The sequence below is a fragment of the Phallusia mammillata genome, chromosome 8 (genome assembly GCF_965637545.1).
Source record: "Phallusia mammillata chromosome 8, kaPhaMamm4.hap1.1, whole genome shotgun sequence".
Classification (NCBI taxonomy): Eukaryota; Metazoa; Chordata; class Ascidiacea; order Phlebobranchia; family Ascidiidae; genus Phallusia; species Phallusia mammillata.
In genome coordinates, this window is record NC_137259.1 from 2,199,319 (window position 1) to 2,220,113 (window position 20,795).

The following is a 20,795-nucleotide window of genomic DNA, read 5'->3' on the forward strand; positions in this document are numbered from 1 at the left end:
GTATAGTTGTTGCGTCATTGTGATAACAAACACCAATGAATCGCTTATTTTTGACATAAAAAATAAAATATTTGGTTAACATAAAAACTATACTATCATACAAACAAAAAACTGAAATATTAAACTGGTATTTATGAAACAAATACGGAGAGAAACCTATAAATTTCCACACGTTTTTTTTTCTACGATCGCAACGAAATTCCAGGTCAGCTGAGAAGTGTCAAAGGTTAAACTGGTAACAGCCGTTCTCCTATGAGTTCGTCGTTCTTACTGTTTGGTAGCGACGCTTCAATTGTTTTCTGGTCTGTTGTCTTCCTTTGAAAGTGTCTGTTTGTTGGTTAATGTCAGTCGATTACTGTATTTTGCTGTTTGTACGTTTAGCAGCTGATTCTGGAAAATTTTGTGATATGACGTCACCGTTTCATGACGAAAAACTTAGTTCCTTTGTAAAATCAACTGGCAAACGTTTGGATTTTTTTAACAATAAAGTCAGCTAAATCATTAAACATTGTGAATAAAATGCATTACCACAAGATGTTGTGGATTGTAGTCTTGTATATATACTGTGTATATGTACAAAATGATTTATGTATGGTTAAGAAATAGGAATTGCTGAAACAAAAACCTGAAGTTCTTGAAAGACACTATATTACCAGTTTATTTTTTAACGTTTTTAAATATTGGCTGTTTAGGTCAAATTGCTGTGTTGTTTATAACAGAAAACACACCCATACTATCATTACAAATTACAATCCACACCAATTGGTTTATGTAACTCAGTGGTTCTCAAACTTTTTCAGCATGCGGCGCATTAAAGAACTAACAGTTTCTTCCGCGGCACACTTCGCAGGTAAACGTAACAAAAGTTGTTCAAAAATGTTAATTTTCAACCTAATTCTGGTGGGTAAGGATGCTTTTCATTACCAATAACAAAAACATGAGGTTTGAAACATTGTCATGCAGAGCAGTATTTTGTCATGAAGTCCTAAATCACCAGGAAATGATTGCACTTTAAAATAGGAAAATTTTACGGCACACTTGGAAATCTCTCACGGCACACAGTTTGAGAATCACTGATGTAACTGCTTTGTTTTTTTTTGGAAAATTGAGTTTATACAGGAACATTAAAACTTTTTTGTATGAAAGATCAACTGAATATGTGTTAGTTTAAGCATTTCTGGCAGCCCTGTGTTTTATTTTGATGTGCAAAACCCAAGGATTTACTTATTTCATGATTATGCAGCACTTTTATCATATTTCGACAGTTGGTGTCATTATGGCCAAGGTTTAGGTAACACAGATGCATCCTATACTAAAAATGAGTGCCATATTATTTCTTTTCATACACTTTATTGTGACAAAAGATAAAGAAAAATTGCTTCTCAGATGATAGATTGTATAGTGCAATTTAAAAATATTAAAAGCTTTGAAACTGTTCATGCCAGTTTGTTTAATAAACCATGTGGATGATGTGATAAAAAATACTTCTGCATTTAATAGAGGCATAGTACATACAATACAATTACCCTTTTTTGAACTTACTTGGAGATATTCTTACATTTGTCTTCATTTGCATGTTTTACAGATAAAAGTGATTGTAAATACTAGAAAAGGTGTTCCTGCTTATTTCGCTGTATGTTTAAAGTTTTTCGTTGTATGAAATACTTCAAGCAATGAGGAACACATCAATTATTGGGAAGTTTCCATATAATGAATAATTGTAGCCAGTTGCTAGAGTAAGTATACTTGTGTTCCAGTGCCAGATCACAAAGCTGTTAACATGGTTTTGTTGCAGACAAGCGGAAAATCTAAAAAAGGAACTAACAAACGGACGGAATGGGCTGAGCAGTGACGGTTCGGGAACAGGAGAATGGGTAACGAGCCGAACCTCACTGCAAGATGTCTACCGTCAACTACTTATTACCAATCTCGAATACGCCTTGGACAAGAAAATTGAACAGGATTTGTGAGTTTTTACATGCACACTTCTGATAAGCATGGTTTTAATCTGAGCATTAGTGTTTTTGCATTGGTAAATCAACATAGCAATAATGGTTACAGTTGTATTCTTATTCTTTCCATATTGTGTGCCATAGCTTGTGGACTATGTCATGTGAATGTGCCAAGTGTTTTTACACAAAAAGAGGTGTATATATGCATTTGCTAGAAATAGGCTAATTATAATCCTAAATTACTAAAATGATTGGAAAAACAGAAAAAAACTTCTGGTATAATTTTGCTTGACACCAGGCTTGCCCAGGCATGCCACTTATCTTGCAGATTTCTTAACATGTTTAGGGTAATGAGAATGAAACTAAATGTAGGTGACTGCTGGGAATTTGGTAAATGGCTATATTACCGCTATGCCCCTTTAAATACTGGTGGAAAAAGTATAATTTTATTTTCATACCTTGCATTTTAGTGACAAAAACAGCTAAGACATGTATTTTTTACCATTAGATGGAACTTTGTGTTTAAGAACCATATTACTGCATTACAACAACAAGTTAAAGACAAATCGGTAAGTATCCAACAACTGTTGTGTTCATGTTTTTCCCCATTGCTTGACGTATGTAGCACAGCAGCCATTTAGTCATATGTGATGTGGATGATATGTTTGTTTTGCAATTTAATGGCCCATTTGAGACGTTTTATCTGTCATAAAAAGTCTAGATGATGCTAAATAATATGCAGTGTTTTGGCTTTCCCTACCCAAATGTTTGCTTTGTAGCATAGTGGACATCCATGTATTTGTTGTGTAGGGAATTTTACCAGTCATGAAATGCTATTAAATGCCTTTGACCACCTCGGTAAACAAACCTTTTAATGAGTATATAATAAGGTTAGGGCAATTCAGGTGTACATGGTGTTTGACTTCAATTCAGCAACATAGAATTGCTGTGCAACATATTGCACCCATTGCTTTGTAAAGTTCCTCCAAAGTTTAATCACATCAATATTTTTGCAGAACAATTTTCGTGTAGAAGCACAAAGTCAACTGACGTCATTTCTTGATGCTGCAAGTGGATTTTATGCCCATCTTCTTGATGATCTGTGCAGCACATTTCAAATCAACATACCATGTCGAGTGAAAGCATCAAAGTTGGTTTTTCTGAAAGGTATGTGTCACATAAACGAATAAAAGTGGACTTAAATTGGAAATATATTGACAAATGGTAAATCCTAATTACAAGTGTATTGTAAACAATGTCTTTCCTAATTATAGATATATCCATAACAATGTTTTGTGAATATCAAATTAAAATATTACAAAAAAACAAACAATTTAAAACGCCTATATAGTTAGTTGTTTTGAGCCACATGAACTATACCAGCCACAAAGCAATCATAATAAGATTGTGATAACAGAAAGCCTGGATAAAGAGGTGACAATTAAGTTGGATTATCTATGACAGAAAGGTTTATGGTCACATAATGTTATTGGCTTTTTTTCCCTTCTACTAAAGAACGCTTTCGATAGCTGAACGATGTTCAAAAGTAAGCTGTTACACTGCAAATATATGTACTCACATATAATGCCACAAAATATATGTCTTATTTGTAGTACTTTTTTCACATGTACAAATTTCTTATTATCCCTTTTCTTAAGTTACATCCAGTGGTGGGATTCAGTCTGTTCGCACCGGTTCTATATAACCGTCTCACGAAATTTTATGAGATCAGCGAACCGGTTAGCACTACTGGTTACTGTCAATGGAAAAACAACTTTTTGTAATAGAACCGGCTGAAAAATATGACTTTTGTGATAGAACCGGCTTACAAAAAATTCGAATCCCACCACTGGTTACATTCTATTATTGTAAGTCTATGATTAGCACCTAATGTTTTGAATAACAGATTCCAGTTCCATAAAGAAAAGTTCCATCACTCAGCCAGAGCGCCCGTCGTGTCAATATATGTGCCAGCACTGCTTGGTTCATCTTGGTGACATTGCTCGGTACAGAAATCAAAATGGACAGGTCAGTTTGTCAGATGTAACAAACTAAAATTCCCTTGGTATCACTTTCAGGCAATTGTAGAGCAAGTACTTTGTTATTGGGTTAGTATTGATAGAAAAACCTCTAAAACTAATAATCGACTTTTCGAAAACTTTAAGGGTATGTTGGTTCTTTTGTGATCCTTGCAGTTTTATTTTGTTGTTTTTATGGTCTTATTTGTTTGTGCAGGAACTCATAGTTATGTAGATCATGTACTCAATAAAAACAACCTCGTGTGTCAAAACATGGCCGACTTAATGTGCTGCACCTAATTTTATACAAAAAATTAAAAAGCATTTTCCTAAAATAAACATTTGCTTTGATTTCAAATACACATATTGGTTGTTAAGGTCAGCTTTATAACTTTTTTTCAGTGAATAGTGCAAAATATCGATTTGCCCCATTGTAGCTTGTTAAAAAAAAATGGGAACTGTTTTTAACTCACCTTAACAAATCAAATCTTTCAAGTAATCCTTTGCGACAGCCGATGTCAACCTGGATTTACTAATTGTCACTGGCACTGGCAACCATTGATTTTTTTTGCAGGCTGAATCATATTATCGTCATGCAGCCCAGCTTGTCCCTAGTAACGGTCAACCCTACAACCAGCTGGCCATTCTAGCTGCAGCGAGTGGTGACGTACTTAGCACAGCATTCTATTATTGCCGAAGTTTGGCAGTGAAATATCCTTTCCCTGGTTCTGACACAAATCTACGAAGGCAGCTTTCGAAGATAATGGCTGGGTAGGATATTTTCCACAGTGCTAAAAAAAGTTGCAAACAAAATGCATTCATGAAACATGTTTCTTTGAAGTTATGTTGTTTTTAAACCCTTCCTAGAAGTTAAATAGTTGTCATCCATGTTAACATTTAAAAACAAATTGCTTGGTAACTTCCTTATACTCAGCATTGACAAAGTAGAAACCCATAAACATGTAAGCTTTAATCTGATTGTTATGCTTATGAGTGATTAGATATTGTGTTGTGTTTGCAGCGATGAACCAAGGCACACCAAGATTTCCACGAGCGAACTGGTCAAATTCTGTCTCAAATTTCATGCCTGCATATATCTCAAAAAGCGTAAGTCCAGCAACCCTACAATTTTAAACAACTTAAATATATATATTTTCGAACTTTTGCAACATCTGAGACCTAATCTGTGAAAATCATACAATTAATGTCAATTGTAAAAATATGTTTTGAAGTTACAAGATATGTATGGGCCTAATTTTAATGTTTATGGCCTGTTAGTTCATGTACATAGTGAAATCTTATTTATTTCCACTTATAGATGAAGATGAACTTAATGGAATGGTTGAGCGCCTTGCAGCGTATATTCGAGCTCATCTACGTGCCGGCTCACTGTCAAGACAACAAACTACCCATATGGCCTTTCTCAATCTTTTTTCACTTCATTATTTGGCTCCCAATGGTGTCAAAGGTAATGGTTTATCAATCTCGATTGGTTTCATATTTTGCAACAACTCCAGTACAACTACAAAGGCAGTATTCTGTGATCTCTTGAAGAAAAAATATTTGTAAAAATTTGTTTTGCAAGTTTCTATTTTTAACCTTGTTATATGGTTGACATTTAATTGACCTCATGTTATGTTGCTGTCTGTATTAATAAATAGCACAGGAAGTTATATAGAAGGCTGTTACAATGATTAGTGGCTCACAACAGTTCAATTTAAACTTATTTGAACCCAAAGCCTTGGTTGTCATGTTGTAGTGAAAAAAGTTTGATGAATTTTTTGTTATTTACGCTTAATGATTGTTTAGTGACTTGAAGTAATATGATTTATCAGTGTCATAACTTTTATAAAAGTTTGGAATTGTCTATGAACTGTTAAAAAACTTGTTTGTTTCATTATAAACAGCAAAAAATGTTTCATTAATTTCAAAAATGGGCATGCAATCAATTTACTGTGGTATGACTTTCAAGAAAGAAAGTCTACTTTTTGTGCACATGAAACCTTGATTAATCCAGGCCCTTTTGTACAAAAAATGTGCCCAGCTGATGCAAAGTTTAGAATTAAGTACTGATGTTGTTTTGTTAAATAGGTAACAATCTTACAATGTGAAACCTTTTTGACACCTTGCAATTATTTTCAGAATATTTAAGGATTATTGATGCAATAATATCATGTGTAATAATAGTTATTAAATCAGAAAAATGTTAATATAAGTGTTACAGAAACTGTGGTTGACAACACTCCAGAGTGACATGCCTTTCATTATGATAATGTTTGGAAACTTCCATTTTAGATGATGGCTACCCAATGCAAAGTGGTGATGCAAAAGAAGATGAGGGAAAGGAACATGAGAGATTGGAAACTGAAGGAAATCTCCCATGGCAGGTCATGCTGACATTTACAAGTAAGTAGCAGTTTTTCAAAACATTTTTCACTTAACAGATGTAAAAATAGAATTAGTTACATTATTTGAATTAGAACATGAAGTATAAATCGATTGCCACATATCATTATTGCTGAAGCTCAATCAATTTCCAGCTTAAAGCACCTATAGAACCATTGATGGATGCCTATTAGATAAGGCTGGATATAAAGGTTTACTTAGTGAAAGTATGCAATGTTTGATGTCTCCTTTTTAACTAAAATCAAGTGAGCAATCTATTGTTTTGTGGAAAACAGTGACCAGTATTACATATTTCGTTTCAGTGCACATGCTTGGTGGACTTCTTGCTTGCGTTCCTGCACATAGCGACGACGCATCAGATCTTGAACATCCCGCTCTTCCTGCTGTAAAAATCATCCTTGATTGGCTTGCATCCAATCCTGCTGTTCTCAACTGCAAGGAAATAACGCTTAGTTCAAGGTATTTATTACTTTCCATTTGTTACAAAGTTGGTCAAAATTTCTTCTACATCATGCAGTAAATTGTTGTCTTAAGTTTAGAGGTCTTGCCAAGTTTTTTATTATAATGGCGAAATCTTGTGAAAAATTAAACCAATATTTCAGCGAAAAAATATAAAATCAACTCATCCATTAATACGTCTTTGCAACTTGACACAAACAGTAAAAACAAAACTTTGCATCATACATAAATTTACAGTTAATCACAAGTTGTGTTTAATTGCACACTGAATCCCAAATTGTAGACTATCTTTAGTTAAGTAAATAGAGTTATTGTATATTCTCAATAATCACAAGAAAAAGTCTGAATTAGTCTGAATTTTTTTACTTTTTAGAGTTTGGCCTCGACTTGCAAAAGTACTCAATGCTCTTGGAAACCAAGACAAAGCAAATAACTCAGACAGTAAGTCTGGATGGTTCATAATATTAATCGCGGTTTGTTTGTTATCGAATTACATTGATGGATGTCAGTTACATTTTTGTATCTTGTACCATGTAATGCAAAATGACAGATTTTAGATTTTTAATTAGCGCGGATTGAATTTAAATCAATACGCCAGAGAATAAAAAACATTTGAGAAATGCAATTTTATTGGTAAATTCATTTCTGTAAAGCCTGTTTACAATGTAAAGACAAGGGTTTGTTAATGAGGTGCATTTGGGCCAATTGTTTTTTAGCTCTTTTTAAGTACATTTTAACAGATTATATTAGTCCTAATTGGATGCAGATAATAAATATGTATTGTAAGCATAAAATACTAAATAGACTGATTAAAAAGTTCGAGTCAAATACAAAGCCAACCTTACAGTGGTTCTTTGCATGCTATTTGTTGACTATTCACTTTAATTGAACTTTGTGGCATCAGATAAACCGCTTCCCGAAGATCTCGAGCTCAGAGGTTTTGTTGGTTTAAAACAACCTCTGTCCAAACTTGACTTTGCAGCCGGTACCGAAAGTTCCATTCCTGATGATAGTGAACATTCTTGCAGGTGTTACAGGTAAATGAAAGCACCATTTTCACACAATGTTGTTTATCGTATAAATAAATTGTGATGCAAGAAATTTTGTACAGAGAATTGTATTCATTTGCTTTTCTTTTCTTTTTTCATTAAAATCAAAGAATGTGATTATGTAGAATAAAAATAGCAAATCAATTAACAGTGTAGGAACTTGAGTATGTGCTTTTCGTTTTTGTGGGAACTGTAAACATTGTTTAGTTGTGGAAAAATAGAAATTTTGTTTATCTAATTTTTCTGCAAAAAGTTATACTACTTTTTGATTAATCTTTTATTTTTTAATCTCAAACTTTGAATTTAGTTGTTTACTGTGGGAAAAAAATATTAAAAATAAACAATAAAATTCTATGTTTTGACAGACTCTACCGACTTGGATTGGAAATATCCACGATCAACTCCGAACTTCTCTCAGTAACAGAAGAAACAAGCGGAACAGTGTTTAGTAGCAGTGTGGCTCCCTCTCCTCAACATGGGATGAAAGTAAATGGAGTAGAAGAGCAGAGTCAACTCGAGGAAGAGAAAGAAAGCGAAGAGGAAGAGCAACCTCTTGACGAAGAGCTGGTAAGTCCAGAAATGATTGACCAAATTTTCACGATTCAATACATGGGGATGTGCAACCTTTTTTTTGCTGTTAGCCAAGTACGGTCAACATGTTTCGACCCTGGGCAGCACCTTTATCTGTGTTGACATCAATTTTTTGTGAATAAACTACACTTTTGTTGACCAAAAAATCTTTTGGGATTGGACAACTTGTGTTTTATACCGACCTTATTGTTGACCAGTAAAATTCACTGGTGGTTACAGTCGCATTGTCTGGTTGCTAAAAAACTGATCAGTTTGCAGTGCATTGATCTGCTCAGACATAATGATTGGAACTGTTCTTTACCATTGCAATAATTGGTGTTACTTCATTCATTATGTGCACATCTTCACAGACTCAGTTTGGCCAAAAATTGCACCCCCCTGGACCACAGTATTTTTTGTGTATAATATAACTTGCATTTGAATTTAAGATGGTATAAATTGTTTTGTTCAGCCAAGCATTTGGCATCTGATAGCTTTCTAAATGTCAAACACTTGTATAAACTGCATTTATTTTACTCTTCATCAAACTTTCATGATCTGGAATGCACAAAATTTGATTTGGTCTAATGTTCAATCTCTTAATCTAATATTGCACCCTAATGCTATTTATTTGTGATACTGTTGTTGCTATTTTGGGGATGCAATTTCAACAAAACATTTTTTGCAAAGCTTAGAAAACAATTTGATGATAACAAATTTGCTTTTATATTCGTTGGAAAGCCCCATTAAATGAAGTAAAACATATTTGCAAAGGATTTGAAAATTGAAAAGTTTGTTTGTAGCTGTATTTAAGTTTGTTCAATATAATAGATTTTGTTGAAAAAGCACTTTTCTAATTTGTTGTTTTGTCCCAGGAATTATCAACTTCACCACCTCGGGCTGGTTCACGTACATTGAAAGAAGTTCGTTTGGTCGAGCCGTCCAGCTCATCGCGCAGAGGAGGTGCTCGTGGTAGAGCTTCGATAAAACAACATGAAGATCATCAAGCTGCAAATAGAAAGAAAAACAGAGCTCCAAGGATGCAACATGTTGCCGTGCAGATCAAACCTGACAACAAGCTAAAGGTTAGTGACTGTTTTTGCTATATCTTTTATGTGGTAACTTTGAAAAAAATACTGAAAATACATGACATATTGTGAACACTGGACATAGACTTGAAAAGCAGTTTGATCAAAAACAAGAACTGCCTTGGAGCTTTATAGGCATACATTGTAGTGCAGATATTTCACCTATCAGCTGTTGCATATGTTTCATTATTCCTTGCACTGACCATGACAGAAACTGCTAAATGCATTATAATGTATTCACCATATACAAGCTCTCTGGCAATGTCAACTTCGTTCAAATAAAAATAATTTTGTTTTTGCTCATCTATTCTATTCATTTTGTTGTTGACACTAAAAATGTTCATACTAAACCAGAGTTAGTTTCTCAACTTGTTTGTGACCCTCGCAGTTTTGTCTAAAGCCATAATCCTTTGTGTAGTGCTTATAAAGTGGGACTGGCATCTACAAACTAGTGGAATGGTGTTTGGAAAGTTCTTGATTATAAACTGACTTGACCCCAAAGAGTTTGTGGATCACAAGTTAAAAAACCCTGCACTAAACCTCTGATTTGCATGAAAGGTTTTTGTATCTTTATGCAAAACTTTTTTATCCTCAGGTGATCAAAGAAGAAGAAGGTGGTTATGTTGACAATTATTCCCACATCGAGCTTGAATCTGAATCCGGCGGTTTAAGCAACGAGTCATCGCAGGGTGATGGTAGTTCCCCTATTGCAAGTACCCAGCCCAGATCCGGACACCGGGTCACTTTCGCCGCTCCCCCACAAATGTCCCCTACCAGACATCTCAGTGAAGAGCCCCAGTCCCCGGGTCCTGTTGTCAGTGGTTACCTTGAGCAGATGGGAGTTATGATTCCAAATGTTCCTATGTACGCCGACCCCAATTCGCGCCTTCTCCAGCAGACCTATAATCGCAACATGCAACATCTCGGACCTATTTATCACCAAACTCCGGCTCCCCCAGGAAATCCTATTCTTACTGCGCCATTTGCTCCGAGAAATGTTGCACCATTTGCTTACTCCCATCCTCAAAATATCATTAACAGATCTCACATGATTCCGCAGTTGCAAGCGATGCCACAGCAGTCCCTACATGCACAAGGTTCTACTCCACCACATCCTACAGAACTTCCAAAACCGATGTTCACTGGCTCACGGTACTCGCATCTGCTACCATCTGAAGGTTTCCACCCATCGCAACTTTCTGGTTCCCCTTCAGATCGAAGCGGAAACTTAGAACACATCCCCATTCAGCGACCTAACGACATTGGATACATCTTGTCTCAAAATCCGACCAGTATGCCATCAATGTCCCCAGTCAGCCAGGACCAAAGCCCTACACAGCGCCCTCTAGGCCCCAATATGTTCCTCCCAAATCGATTTTCTGGCCGCTCGATGCCGTCCATGCAAATGCCACCAGATCTAGATGCACTCAATGAGTTACGCTTTGCGACGTCTGCTTCGTCCAACAGGAATACGGATGTTCATCGTCAAAGAATGGACTTCCTACAAATGCGGCCTCCAAATTCTAATCCATTGGAGCCAAACCCTCAGGAGATTAATCTAAATGCTTTCGACTTGACAAGCGACAAAGCCCGCAACTTTTTTCACCCGTTTATGAATCCCGCTCCTGGCAACCTCCAAGGTGGAGGAAGCAACAACACATCATCTACATCTTCGCCCACTCCAGGGTCCATCGGGAATCAAATGTCAAATATGCCTCCTCAAACCATCACCCCGCAAACTGGAAGTATTAACTATCCAGGTGAAATACATGTACTTAAAAAGAAGTATCGAAGTCAAACTTTTGTTTTGGAGCACACACAAACTTAAAAAGTAGTTCAATCAATATTATAATTGGCAGAGCTTGTGTAAACCTGCACAGATGATGACCACAGTGATTGTTGAAACGTCTGCACTTAGATGTGTTCAATGTACCCAGGTTTTAATGTCTCAAATTGGAGTAAATGTTTTTTTACTGATACCAAAGGGATAAATTTATCAAGGAAAACATTTTCCAATCAAAAAATGTATTCACAATAAAAACAATTGGGCACAAGTAACACACTACTTGCTTTCTAACATTTCTTTTACTAACGGGGACATTAATGCTATTTTTAAAGTAAACTGTTTTAAACCATGTGGTGTTTTTCTTCACTAGGAATTACTTCAGTGCTTGGGCAAGGCTTTTCCTCAATTTTGAGCGAAACATCATCAGCGAATCACGACATCCCAAGAAGACCAAACACATTGTCCGGGCAACAAAGATCTCAACCTCCTGGATTTGTTGGATCACCGAGTCAAAAGGTTTGTCAAAAAACTCCATTTGTTGATAAGTATGCATTTGTCTTTTCATATTTCTGTCAAAGCTTTTGCCCATGCTTGCTATAAATATATTTAAATCTACAAAAATGCTTAGTCACTATCAAAATAACACTTCATTTGAATATGCTTTGTCACAACATGGACCACAACATAGCATTTATTATTTTATTGAACAACAGTTCATGCTTTGGTTTAGTGCATTAGGCAAGTGCTCTTCAACTTATTTTTCTCACACACTCTTTATTAAAGAGAAATTTGGGATGTGCCAAAAACTGCAAATGTTCTGTTTGTTCGAGCACCGAGCACGCTCGGGTGCATTATGATGTCACAAACGTTCCAAATTCCATGCAGGTTTTAGCATTACAAGGTCACTTACGTCACTAGTGGTGTATTAAGCTGTAGCCCTAGAAGTATACGTTGTTTTAACATTCATAATGCATTTAAATAAACAGTCATTTTGGTTCTTGTATACCCTTTCAAACAAAAGTTTGTTATGTTAGTATGAATATGCAAATTTAGTGCTCGAGTGAGTTTGGCAACTGCTCGGCCGAGCACCGAGCATCAAAAACAGTAATGCTCAGTACCAAGTACTCAGGTTCTGGCTCGGCTCAGCCCATCCCTACTCTTTATGACTGCAATCTATTGCACCAATTATGGGAATTCGTTGTCTACTAACAGACATGAAATGAAAATGTAGTATTATTGTTATGCAACTAAGATGAATATTTTCATACTGGGATCAGCCCTGAAGCGTCGATTCAGACCGGCGATCACAGCATACTTATCGACAATACGCCAGGCCTAACGACAATTTACAGTATTGTTATGCAATGTTGACATTTTTGTAATTGAACAAAATTGTTTTGAAGTGTTGTCTGTATTTTGTTGCAAATTACTCAAGTTCACAAACTTTTTTACGAAATACACTACAGTAAAAACTGACAAAAAGTCAGGAAAAAGTGTATTGTGCTCAGAAATTGTGCTGTAATATTTCATTTACAGTACTTTTGTTTTGTTTTTTCAGTTGACACCAACTGGTTTGCCTCCATTTTATGCTGAGTCACCGTCAAAGCAAGTAGAAAACATATTCACTCGTGATGGAAACAGAAATGCCTCAATGTTCGGAATCTCACCATCAGCTGGCACAAAACTTGTAAGCGTACACTTTATAAAATTTAATATACCAACATATGCTAACAACGTCAATACTTGTGTTTAAAATCAACTGTTAGTTGTGTTTAGTTTACTTTGGATATTTTTTGCGCATTAAAAAGCATAGTATGTTTGCATTAGCTTTGCTTTGATTTATTGATTTACTTCACTGTCCTTGTTTCAACCCAGCCTGTGTAAGCCTGATCTGTGAAGTGCAATCCAATTAAACTGATGTATCCACAAGAATTTGTTGCTAGAAGCAGTCTCTAAAGCCAAGTTACAAATTAAATAGGGAATTTTATTCAAAGTCTAATTCAAGTTTAGGGCAACAGACACATTATAATTGACATAGAGTTTGTACACATAGTGTTTGCTATATGATTAAGCATTGAACAATCTTTGGTTTGTTTAAATGATTATTATAACATTGACTTAAACAGACTGAGGATCCTCGTCCATTCAGCAAAGTATCAGTTTCTCAATCTTCATCATCTGAATTTCCTTATTCGATAAACCAAGATCGTGTCAAGGTAGATAAACCACGCATGTACAAAATATAACATAACCAAAAATTAGAATAAGGTTTACAATGTGCTTTTGTGTTGGGTAAAATTTTGTCCTGGGCCAAATTCTTGCTTTATCTTTAATTCATTGACTGCAACTTTGCTTCATCTTAACACAGACACAGATCTGCTCATAACTCATATTGTTGTGATGATCTAAGATGTCACAACTAGCAAATGTAATCCATTCATTTTTGCTTGCAAACACAATTATAACAGGGGGTCAAATGGTGTATATCAGGGGTGTGCAACCTTTGGTACTGTGGGGTCAAATACAATTGCCAAAATTAGATCGCGGGTCGCACCTGTGTATAACACAAGGTGATTTTACTTTGTTGCTTACCCAATATGCTTAACTACAAGTAAAATTCGCACTTGATTTTAGCCACATATTGCCAGGTCGCATAAAAATAGCACCGGGCGCATTAATCTGCTCAAAAATATATAATAGTTGACTCGTTTGCCAGTACATTTGAAATCCAAGCGTCTCTGCGGGCGGCACAACATTTATTCAAGGACCGCATTTGGCCCGCGGGCCGCCTGTTGCACACCCCTGGTGTATATAGTAAATCACTGAATAGAAACATATTAATTGGCAATATAAAAGAAAACCACCTTTCCAGTTGTTACCACACTTTCACAACTTCTATTCTTTCCCAAATTTTTCATGATGTATTTTTTGCAATTCAGACTTTATTTGATGATGCTTCTGCCAAAGAAACAGTGGAAACTCAAAACCAGCAAATGTCAAAATTGGGTTCAGCAAATTTCGAATCACTTTTATCAAAATCAGCTCAATTACCAAATCCAGATAAGGTTGTTTTCATAATCATTACTTTGTACTTTTTTGTGGTAAAGTTTTGTATTTTTTCACTCGTATTTAATTTGCTTTTGTTGAGTGCTGGTTAGAAGGGCAGAATAACCATTCAGTTATATATTTACTAAACTACTTAATTTCACTTCTTTTGGCATTATTTAGTTTGGTCAAGAACCACTTCCCTAATATTAACATCCTTCATCTATTGGTAGCTCACTGCTGAACCTGTGTAGCTTAGTTGGCAGAGCGAGTCTCGGAAAGACTTCTGTTGTGGGCTTGAATCCCACTGTAGGGTAGATTTTTCTAATATGTGCTGTGTCATATATATAAACTGTTGCTGCCAGGTATAATATCAACTTTATAAAGCTCTGGCAATTGTAATTCTATGGTGACCAACTGATTCAATATTGCGCCTTTAATGTGCCTCACATACTTTGGTTTAACCCAGTGGTTCTCAAACTTTTTTTTGTTGCGACGCCCCTGGAAAAGTTTTCTGGGCTGGTGACGCACCAGCAAATAAAAGTTGATGAGGAAACTTATTGTTAAAGTAATGTTTATTGATACAACAACAAAAAGCCACGAAACAGAGTTATTCTGCGACGCCCTAGGACAGGGGTTCTTAACCTGGGGTGCACGCACCCCCAAGGGGTGCGAGAACTGTTCCTAGGGGGTGCGGGGATGCTGAATCATTAAGGTTGGTTAGGTCTATTCTATTTAAGCAATTACAGAAGGGGGAGCGAAAATTGGTTAGTGATTTGCAAGGGGTGCAGCAAGGAAAAAAGGTTAAGAACCACTGCCCTAGGAAAACTGAAATGATGCACCAGGGCGTCGCGACGCACAATTTGAGAACTACTGGTTTAACCTACCATAATATTGACAGTGTTTGGTTTCCTAACATATATTTTGTCTTTACTTGTTCCACAGTTCCACGCCCCACCTGGGTTACTTCCATCTGAAGAAAACAAAGACTCGTACCAACTGTTTCCTGACACTGGAAACACTTGGGGCATTTCCCGGGGTAACAACAGAGGTGGGTGACTAAATTGTCAAGGGGTATTGCGCTAGAAACCAACTTGGGTCCAAAGTGTATCTCTTGTCTAATATCACTTTTGTTTTAACGTTTAAGTGAATGATAAGTGCCATTATATAATAAGTGGATTGTGATTGACCTAGGCCAGGGGTTTCCTAATCAGAGAAACAGTGGGTCTGAAATACAGTGCAACGGATGCCAAAACAAAGGCCTTAGGACTATATCAGTTACAGTATTTTTAGAAAACATAGGCATTTTAAATATGACAGCATTTTTTACTGCCAATTTAACCCCGAGATTCAATCTAAAATTTGACCAGATTTACAAAAACCCAGACGGTTTTAAACAATACAAATCATTGACATATATTTTCCAATCTCTGAATGTAGGTGATGGATTGGGTTTATCAGGGTTGGGTATCATTGGTAGTGAACGAGCAGCAGCAGCCCAGCAAAGCCAACAATACTCCCCCTGGGGTGCCCTTCCTACATCAACAGCTCCATCTAGTGTCCCAACCATGCAGGAATCTGCCCGTGGTGATCCACAGCTGATGCAAAGAGGCCGTGCACAAGAACTGACGCCAACGAGTAATGATGGTGGATTAACGGTAAGTGGAATAACTGTTACTGCTCTGTGATCTGTACAGCATATATATGACATTGAATTTTGTTGTATTGCGGCATTTAAAAAATTTAAACGGTCCCTTTTGGTGCAGTGGTTTCCAGGCTTTTTTAGTCAGGGCTGAAATGTTTTTTTTCTAAATTGGTTTGTGGCTAATCAAATGCTGCAAACGTTTTAAAAAATATATAAATGTATCGTCAAATGCGTTTTTTAGCACTATGAAAACTTAACAGCATATAATATCATAATCAGTACATATTAAAATACCTTTTTTGACCCACTATAAATACTTCTGATTTGAAACTTAGCAAAAAAACTGTTTTGATTGATTACAAGATTGGCTCTAATTGTAGCATTAAATTAAACAAATATTTTAAGTGAATTTATGTTGTGATTGTTGAAAGGTCCTAATCTTAGCTAGTGTTGCATTAAATACTACACTTGACACTTGTCAACATTGCATTTTTTATAACCAACAACTTTAATATAATTTAGTCCCAGTCTTTCTGGTCGACCCAAATGATGCCGTCCGGGCCTTCCACTCTCGAACAGCTGATAAACCACCAACAGCAACGTCAGCACCTTATAGGGAGGGACCATACTCCCCCCTGACTCCCTGAAGATCAAAAGTCCCCCGTTACCTCCTGAGTTGGGGGTGCGCGGGCAATGTCACTTAAAAATCTGTTTGTGTGAGAAGTAAAAAAGAGGAAGAGAGGAGAAATGCAGACTCAGCAAAAAATTGCCCTGTCCATTCTACTGACACTGTTCGGTCGGAGAGACCCACTCTCTGTGTGTTGTGTGAATCTGTCCTTTCGATTCCCGGTCGCATTCACGGGCCTGTACATAGAAATGCGGCAGGCTGGTCACTAGCCCCCTCTACCGGCCTATATTTGTGTGTTTTGGCTTTTGCAACGGCGGTACAGTCAAGTAGTGATGGGTGGTTGACCAGTTTACCATTTTTTCTTTGTTTTCCTCGCGCTTTTTTATTTGCAAAACTCTTTTGGTGAAATTGGAACGTAATGTGCTATACGTCTGTGGGATGGCCAGATTGCAAAGCAATTTAAATTCTGAAAATGATTCCATTAATATTGGGTAGAAAACGCAGACCTTTTTCATGTTGACATTGTAAGTGGCTTTGAACTAAGCTTTCTGCATCTAAATTTCTTTTCGATTTCACCTAAAGATTACCAAAACCTATAACTCATTATCTTAAAGAAAAAAATTGTTAAATGAATCAATTGCTTTACAGTGCGGTTTATTCCCGGCATTGGTCGAAATTTTATCGCTTATTTTATGGTATGGCAGATCTAGACATGTAAACGTATAAAAACTGTGGTTATAATAATTTGCTTCGTGTCTTGTTGCATAATATTTAATTCTCGGGTGGTCCACAAAATGTGCGTGATACGAAAGGGGAGATTTTCGCAGTGTTGCAACCACCTTGGCCTTAGTGTAAGTAAGACCTGTCAATGCTAAAAGTCTGCAAGCCTCAAAGCAACTTAAATTTATATTTAACACAGGTTCAACTTATTGAAACGAAAAGATATTGTTGCCTTAACCTTTTTGACACTTAGATCCGTAAAAGTTGCTCTTGCAAACTGGTTGCACTAATAAATAAGCTATTGCTGCCAGGCATAATGTAAAAACCAACAATTTGATCTGATTGAACCAACTTTAAGACCACACCAAAACACTTCTCTCGTTTCCTTTACCGCTTTGGATAAACTACTACAAAACCTAATGCTTTATTTTAAAGCTTTCCTCACAGGCTTTTGTCCGCTGACCTTAAATACGTCACAAGGTGGTTGCATCACTGGGATTTCCCCTCGTTTGTGCGGATTGATTTTGGTAGATCCAGATTGAGCCCAGGGGCGCCCATTGTCGGTCGTAGGTTTGTTTTCGCTCTTAGAAGTTTTTCTGTCTACTATTTAAGAAGTCCTCAGCGCGCGTTTTTCGAGGCGTCATCACTAATATTGGAATATTATTATTATTATTCTCTCGCTTTTCCTTCGAATCTCTTTGTGACGAGTACAATAAACTAAAACGTCACGAAATCTCATAGCCATGATTGTTTCAGTTTGTCAGCGGTTTAAAGCAAGTCGAAAAATTAAAGGCCTAAAAAGAAGCATGTCGGTCATATGAACGATGTCTTCTTCATATAGGGTAGAAAAAGGTGTGTCATTTTAAACACAGGCTAGACCATTAAAACAACGCCTTTCTAATTCGGGTGCAAAGTTCATTTTGCCATGGGGCTATATTATTGGGTTAACATTTTGACTCGAATTCACACCCTATCCTGACTGGGGATGCAATGACAATGTACAAATTCCACCTCACAGTATATTTTTATCCTGGCTTAAGACGATGAAGCCTTGTTTAAAGATCGTTTGTTCAACAATGCGTTGTGCGCAGAAAAAAAAATGTTTTGGAGTTTAAAATGAGACTCAAAAGATGGTTTAGTTTAGTGGTATTGGTGTGAAAAAGACCATATAGGTGCCAACGAGATAGAAAGGGCAAAAAGAGCAAATAAGTGTAAAGAACTTTGTATAATTTCTATTTCCAAAATGACGTAACAAGTTCAGTACTCGTGTTTATCCATCCATAACGATACGTAAGATATTTTTATTGGTAAGCACTTAATGTAAAGCGGCAGGTCCTGAGTTACGGTTGATACACAAAAATAACAATCAAAATGAAAGGCGCTTATGACGTCATAACCACACTCCCGCATTACTTGTTTAAGCTATTTGCCACTTGTTACACAGGGTAAATGATGCGGTATAAACCTTTTTTGCTATATGTTTCAATATTTTTATTGATTTTTTTAAATAAAAAGTTAGTATTTAGATGTAAAACAAGGATAAATGAAAAAGATGGTCGCTGTCAGACATTAAAGTTGCATAATTAGGTTTTTGAGTGTTTGACATCATACAAAATATTATTTTAATTAGGACCAATGTTGGTTCATTGCTACAATCCAAATTTCTATTCTTATACCCAATGTGGAGTTAATCCAGTAAAATTGCACACAGCATTTTTTGCATTTTGGCTGCATAAAATGTTAATGTTTGCTATCGCTTGTTTGAGCTTTTTCCTGGTCACTTCTAACTTGTATAGCAATGTTACAAAAAAAAACTGTTGCATTATTTTTATTTTGCAGCAAAGTAAAATGCAGTACATAGTTGTTAAAAACATCATACACAAATTTAAATTACAGTATAAAACACAGCAGAACGAAACTCGTAAAAGATAAAATAATGTCTTTCATTTTGCAAATGAGAACATTTGTTCTCCAGGGATGCTAAAGGGATACTACCACATGCAATCTATTATGCAATTTACTGTTGGCTAAACACAATTAAAGAACATAATTATGCAGAAAGTTTGAAAATTCATTTTCATTGTTGCTTTACTTTTGAAGTTGGTTTTAAATTTCTCAATTAATATGATGTTGTAGTCTTATAACAGTAGTAAAAATTTCTAGATTGTTTATACTTTTGTTAAGCTTTCTCTTTTTTTTCTACAATTCACCATAGTATGCCTGTCATAAAATGTTTAGTTGGGTTGGCTTGTACAGATATTTTTAGTTTGGGTAAAATAGTGGTAGAGCTAGAGCATATTTGCACCTCTTGGGTTACATGCAAACAGCAAGCATCCTGACAATGACAAAAAAGAAAGGAAACATTTCAAAGTAAAACTGATGTAAAATACTGCAAAGTTTGACTGGAACTGTACTTGTCACACTTTTATCCCCTAACTTGTGTATTTGGAGCAACTTGGAGGTTTATCTGAATTGCCGGAATTTTTCAATTTGGGAGTTTTTTGTTTAAAAGTAACAAGTTTGCTTTTCAAAACCATATAATAAAGCCGATTTTAGATGTCCTTTATCACTGACTTTGCTGGTGTTTGGCAAAAGTGCTTTTCCTTGTGAAGATTTGATAAGTTTTGGCTATGACAGTTCTGTTGGTTGGCATCCAGCAGGTATATGAGATAAAGGATTGATCATTAATAGAAAGTATCTGTTCTCCCAGTAAATCTCTTATTTATTTATCTAAAACAAAAGTAAAAAATAGGTAGTGGCATGTATTATTAGGAATTAGGATATGAGAGACATGCATTAGCTTTTATGAAATTGGGCCATACACAAACTTACCACAAGTATGATGACATAGTTGGCGCAGAAGTCATAGGACACAACAGGTTTGTTTAACAGCAGCGCTCCTGTATGTACAGATAAGTCTTAAAATAAACATCTTTACTTAAAAATGATGCAATAATCACAAAACATTACTTGTTACTTACCACTAGCAGGCTACAACTGAAAATCGTAGAATCGACTACTGTACGGTGTAACTAGGCGTATCACAGCATTTAACAAAATGGACTGCGATGTTTTAAGCCTAAAAACCGAAAACCCCTAGCAAAAAGGATTTGCTGACTTTTTAAAAATAACTTACCGGCCATTGCAATACATTTACCTCTAATTTGCTACAGCGAATAACCTCGATAGGGGTCACGCACAAGAAGGACGGTGTCTTTTAACTCACCTAATTGACTATTTTCGATCAACAACTAATTTAAGAGTTTAACTGGGTTAAAACACCATTTTTAGTATTTCGCGCCAAATTCGCTAATTTCTTCTTGACAACGGTAACTCAGGACCTGCCGCTTTACATTAAGTGCTTACCATTTTTATTTTCGTGCGTTTTCGGTTGAGTGAGTTTCCTTAAGAAGTTCTGAAGTTGAAAGT

The 20,795-nt window shown here is 36.0% G+C and overlaps 1 protein-coding gene and 1 long non-coding RNA gene across 4 annotated transcripts; one reads left to right on the plus strand and one right to left on the minus strand.

Moving 5' to 3' along the window:
* Positions 1-1,566: 1,566 nt before the first annotated feature.
* LOC145204471 (uncharacterized) lies at positions 1,567-18,099 on the plus strand. Its single transcript, XM_080077038.1, has 22 exons — positions 1,567-1,736; positions 1,796-1,966; positions 2,461-2,521; positions 2,969-3,119; positions 3,859-3,980; positions 4,545-4,741; positions 4,992-5,077; positions 5,289-5,438; positions 6,266-6,376; positions 6,679-6,835; positions 7,209-7,276; positions 7,740-7,872; positions 8,250-8,451; positions 9,330-9,539; positions 10,138-11,302; positions 11,699-11,844; positions 12,887-13,015; positions 13,455-13,544; positions 14,268-14,393; positions 15,319-15,424; positions 15,814-16,031; positions 16,541-18,099. Exons 1-22 carry the CDS (start codon positions 1,711-1,713, stop codon positions 16,655-16,657), a joined length of 3,942 nt encoding a protein of 1,313 aa, XP_079933164.1. The 5' UTR covers positions 1,567-1,710; the 3' UTR covers positions 16,658-18,099.
* A 1,079-nt stretch (positions 18,100-19,178) lies between these two features.
* Positions 19,179-20,794, minus strand: LOC145204344 (uncharacterized). 3 transcript variants are annotated; one of them, XR_013853472.1, is made up of 3 exons: positions 20,733-20,794; positions 20,199-20,266; positions 19,179-20,096 (listed from the first exon to the last, which is right to left on the minus strand). It is a non-coding gene; the product is annotated as an uncharacterized LOC145204344 (long non-coding RNA). The 3 variants fall into 3 exon arrangements; XR_013853471.1 differs by lacking the exon at positions 20,733-20,794 and adding an exon at positions 20,348-20,483 and having other exon boundaries at positions 20,199-20,284; XR_013853470.1 differs by lacking the exon at positions 20,733-20,794 and adding an exon at positions 20,348-20,477.
* Position 20,795: the final 1 nt, after the last annotated feature.

Excerpts from the sequence above, each read along its gene's own strand:
- LOC145204471 (XM_080077038.1), top strand. The coding sequence starts at position 1,711 with ATGAATAATTGTAGCCAGTTGCTAGA. Across the intron at positions 3,120-3,858 it reads AAAGTTGGTTTTTCTGAAAG|ATTCCAGTTCCATAAAGAAA; the intron begins GTATGTGTCACA and ends TTTGAATAACAG. Across the intron at positions 14,394-15,318 it reads AATTACCAAATCCAGATAAG|TTCCACGCCCCACCTGGGTT; the intron begins GTTGTTTTCATA and ends CTTGTTCCACAG.